At 39.7% G+C, this 3,282-nt stretch overlaps 1 protein-coding gene across 1 annotated transcript; it reads left to right on the top strand.

The window, feature by feature from the left end:
* Positions 1–559: 559 nt before the first annotated feature.
* LOC149189067 (protein SPIRAL1-like 1) lies at positions 560–1,242 on the top strand. Its single transcript, XM_089413146.1, has 2 exons — positions 560–814; positions 1,183–1,242. The coding sequence occupies exons 1-2, from the start codon at positions 560–562 to the stop codon at positions 1,240–1,242; spliced, it is 315 nt and encodes a 104-aa protein (XP_089269272.1).
* The last annotated feature ends 2,040 nt before the right edge of the window (positions 1,243–3,282 follow it).

Below are 3,282 nucleotides of genomic sequence, written 5' to 3'. Positions count from 1 at the left end.
GATTTGCAAACTCTTATCTCCTTCCCCAAAAATGGTTAAAAAATTAGTACCTATGCTTATGTGTCTAGCATAGATTACACAATTTGTATGTGTACATTGGGAACAAGTATCACAACCCACCCATTGATGAGTATACAATTCAAAGTCAAGTTTACTACAAATAACGCACATTGGGCTACAAAATCCGTTCTTGGTGCGACAAATTTCACAGTTACAATCATCCGCAAGAAGTTGACTCTAAAATGTTATATTTTCACATCGTTTGTAGGAAAAGATCTCAATGAGGACCGTTTGAGTGACACTAATATCTGGATGCTTTGAATCCCTATTTTTATAGCAACAAATACTTCTAGCTAAACTGTGTGCCCTCGACATTGACATAGGTGTAAGATCACTCCTGCCTTACACAAGCTTTTGCAAAAGGGAAAATTGTTCTATGTTGAAGATCTCCTGTGCTTCAAGGATCACCCAAAGCTTCGCTTCCATATCTTCTCGAAATTGCAAAAGTGCCATTTTTAGTTTCTTGGATCTCAAACAGTGAGACAATTTTCAGTCGGTCATGGAGCGTGGTGTGAGGAGTGGAGGGGGGCAGAATTCTCTTGGGTATTTGTTTAGTTCGGATGCACCACCACCCACAAAGCCTACTGAGAAAACAAAGCCCACCCCACAGGTGGTGGTGGCTCCCAATGTGGCTCAGCCTCCTCCTCCTGCTGTTGCACAGCCTGAAGGACAAGCGAGCAGAAAAATGAACAATTATCAGAGGGTTGATGGGCAGAACAACGGCAATTTTGTTACTGACCGACCCTCTACAAAGGTGCGCCATTGTGGAGTCAAGCCACCATAGAGTTAGCTAACCGATTATCATAAATCACCAATGGGAGGCCAAAAATCAGCTCGATTATTTGGAGATTGAAGTCTCGGGGTCGCCAACAACATAGCCATACCTCGTGTAGGTAGAAAGACAAGGCTGAGAGGCCATACATCCATTGCAAAGAAACTTACAAGCCATCAGCCATAAATGCATTGCAAGTATTCGCTAAGAAGCACAAAGTGGAGGGCCATACGCTTGTTGTGCAAGGTGGGAGATCGTGAAGCTAGGAACTAGTATCCATACATTATGCAAGAAACCTGAGGCTTTCAAGGCCGAGAAGAAATTTAGTGACTAATTGACCCTCTACAAAGGTGCATTCTGCACTAGGAGGTGGATCTTCGCTTGGGTACCTATTTAGAGGTCATAAATGAGCACCCAAGTGGAGAAACGAAGGACCCAGATGTAGATCTGGATCTCACTAGGCCCTCATAGGTATGCTGATCCACAAGCTTCATATGATGCAAAGGAAAGAGAGGTCCTTAGGCTAGGAGTCCTAGATTGTTGCCGAGGTGGAGGGGTTTGCAGTTTTTGTTGTTGAAAGTATGCTCCAGAGGAGGTTTCATGAAATCAATGACCCCACATAACAGAAAACTTGAAGAAAATGAAAGAAATGAAAAACCTACCTCATAGTCAAGCATTATGCACATGCAAAATCGGAAGGTAATGGATGATTTCAAATGAAGGCACCAGAATTCAACATGCAGAATCAGAAGGTAATGGCCGATTTCAAATGAAAGCATCAGAATTCAACCCTGTACCTTTTGCGCCATCCCAAAATAAAAATAATAATAATATTAACCGGCTCTCCCTGAGTTACACTAATTCAACAAAGAAGCACAGAGTTGTAAGAGTTTGCAAGATGTGTTTTGAGGAGAAAATTAGAACCATATTAGAGTAGTGCATTGGGTTCTTGCATGGGTTAGTACCTCACTAGCCAACCATTAATGACCAATTCGCTAGAGAATGCACCAGCTTTTCTCTTCACTTGAAAAGAAAATGTCAGCTTCCACTATCATTACGCCGAGTCCTCTCCTCATTGCTTGACTCGGCCAAGAAAGTGATGTTCAACCAAATGAATGGTGGAATCAGGGAATGAGGGGCACATAAATGCCTCGGCATGCTCTCTCAACTTACTTTACTCGACTTCAGGTTTATTTGAGCCACGAGAAATCTTGTAATGTGGTACCATTGCAAACATGAATTGAACCTGCACCAAGTGCCTAGATAACGTGATTCCATGCTACTGTCCTCCTCTTTGGTGCACCAATACAATCCTTTCAACCAACCTCCCTTTTAGAAAAGCAATTATCACACATCTCTTGAATTTGGGAACAACACTAGGCGGGATTTGGAAAAAACAGATAGTGAAGTTCTTTATGTTTGGGTGGGATAATGCAGGCCATCACTATTGTTAAGGGGTAAATATACTCTATAAATATACTCTATAAGTTATATAAGTTAATGATTACAATGTTTACTTATATAAAGCGTTTATGATAATGCTTAATAAAAAGAATTAGAAATTGGAAGAGAGAGATAATAAGTCAAAGGCATTGAGGTTTGTTTGTTGTAAATCAATTAAAAAGAAGGAAAAATGTCTCCAAATAGCTAGATTTTTCAAGTTTTTTTCAATAGGACTAAATTTTAGTTGGAGCTAGGGATTTGGCCTCAAAAACATTGATTGGGTACTCTAGAAATCAAGACCTGACATATCCAAGCTAGTCCATTAGATAAATTCGTCTTGGACAAAGGTTGCAAAGGCTAAGGTGCAAATCTCCCATTTTTAATGTGGGTTTTAAACCTTCCATTTGAGAATGCTAAAAACAAGGTCAAGATCTTGAAAATAGGTCCTTGATTTTACCAAAACTCAATATCAATGCTTAATCAATGGTGTGATTCTTTCTATTTGGGTTTGGCCTTCAACTTTGAGATCTATCTTTGGGTCTAGTTATCAATTTTTCATTTCATTTATGTGTTGAGAAGGTCTTAATGGCTATAGGGGATAAGATGGTTATTTTCCAATACCACTCCCTTGAAACCCTATAAAGAGATTATGTGCCCCATTTTTTTGTTGTAATATTTCAACCACAAGTTCTTCCTATGAGGATGCCCCTAAAGGGAGGGTATGTAAAGGATGTGAAAAAAGAACAAAATTATGTGTTAAGTAAAAGGAGGGTTATAGATTATAAGTGCATCTAGAGGTCTCGACAAAGGTGAAGGGGAATGGAGTTTACCTCCTATTGCAACACCTCCTATTCCACCATTTGAGGTGCTAAAGGGCACTGACTTTAAGGGTCATAGGTGAAAGCTCACAAAGATCTTAAAAATGAGAAGGTAGGAGTGATTTAGCATAGGATTGATTCTTCAATAGTTGACTTTTTGGGTGAGATTTCCCAATAAATGGAAAAAAT

Source organism: Pinus tabuliformis, chromosome 3_1 (assembly GCF_031772625.1).
Source record: "Pinus tabuliformis cultivar Carrire ecotype Pingquan chromosome 3_1, CPIR1, whole genome shotgun sequence".
Lineage (NCBI taxonomy): Eukaryota > Viridiplantae > Streptophyta > Pinopsida > Pinales > Pinaceae > Pinus > Pinus tabuliformis.
Note: the sequence above shows the minus strand (reverse complement) of the source record. Positions and strands in the feature narration are given on the sequence as shown.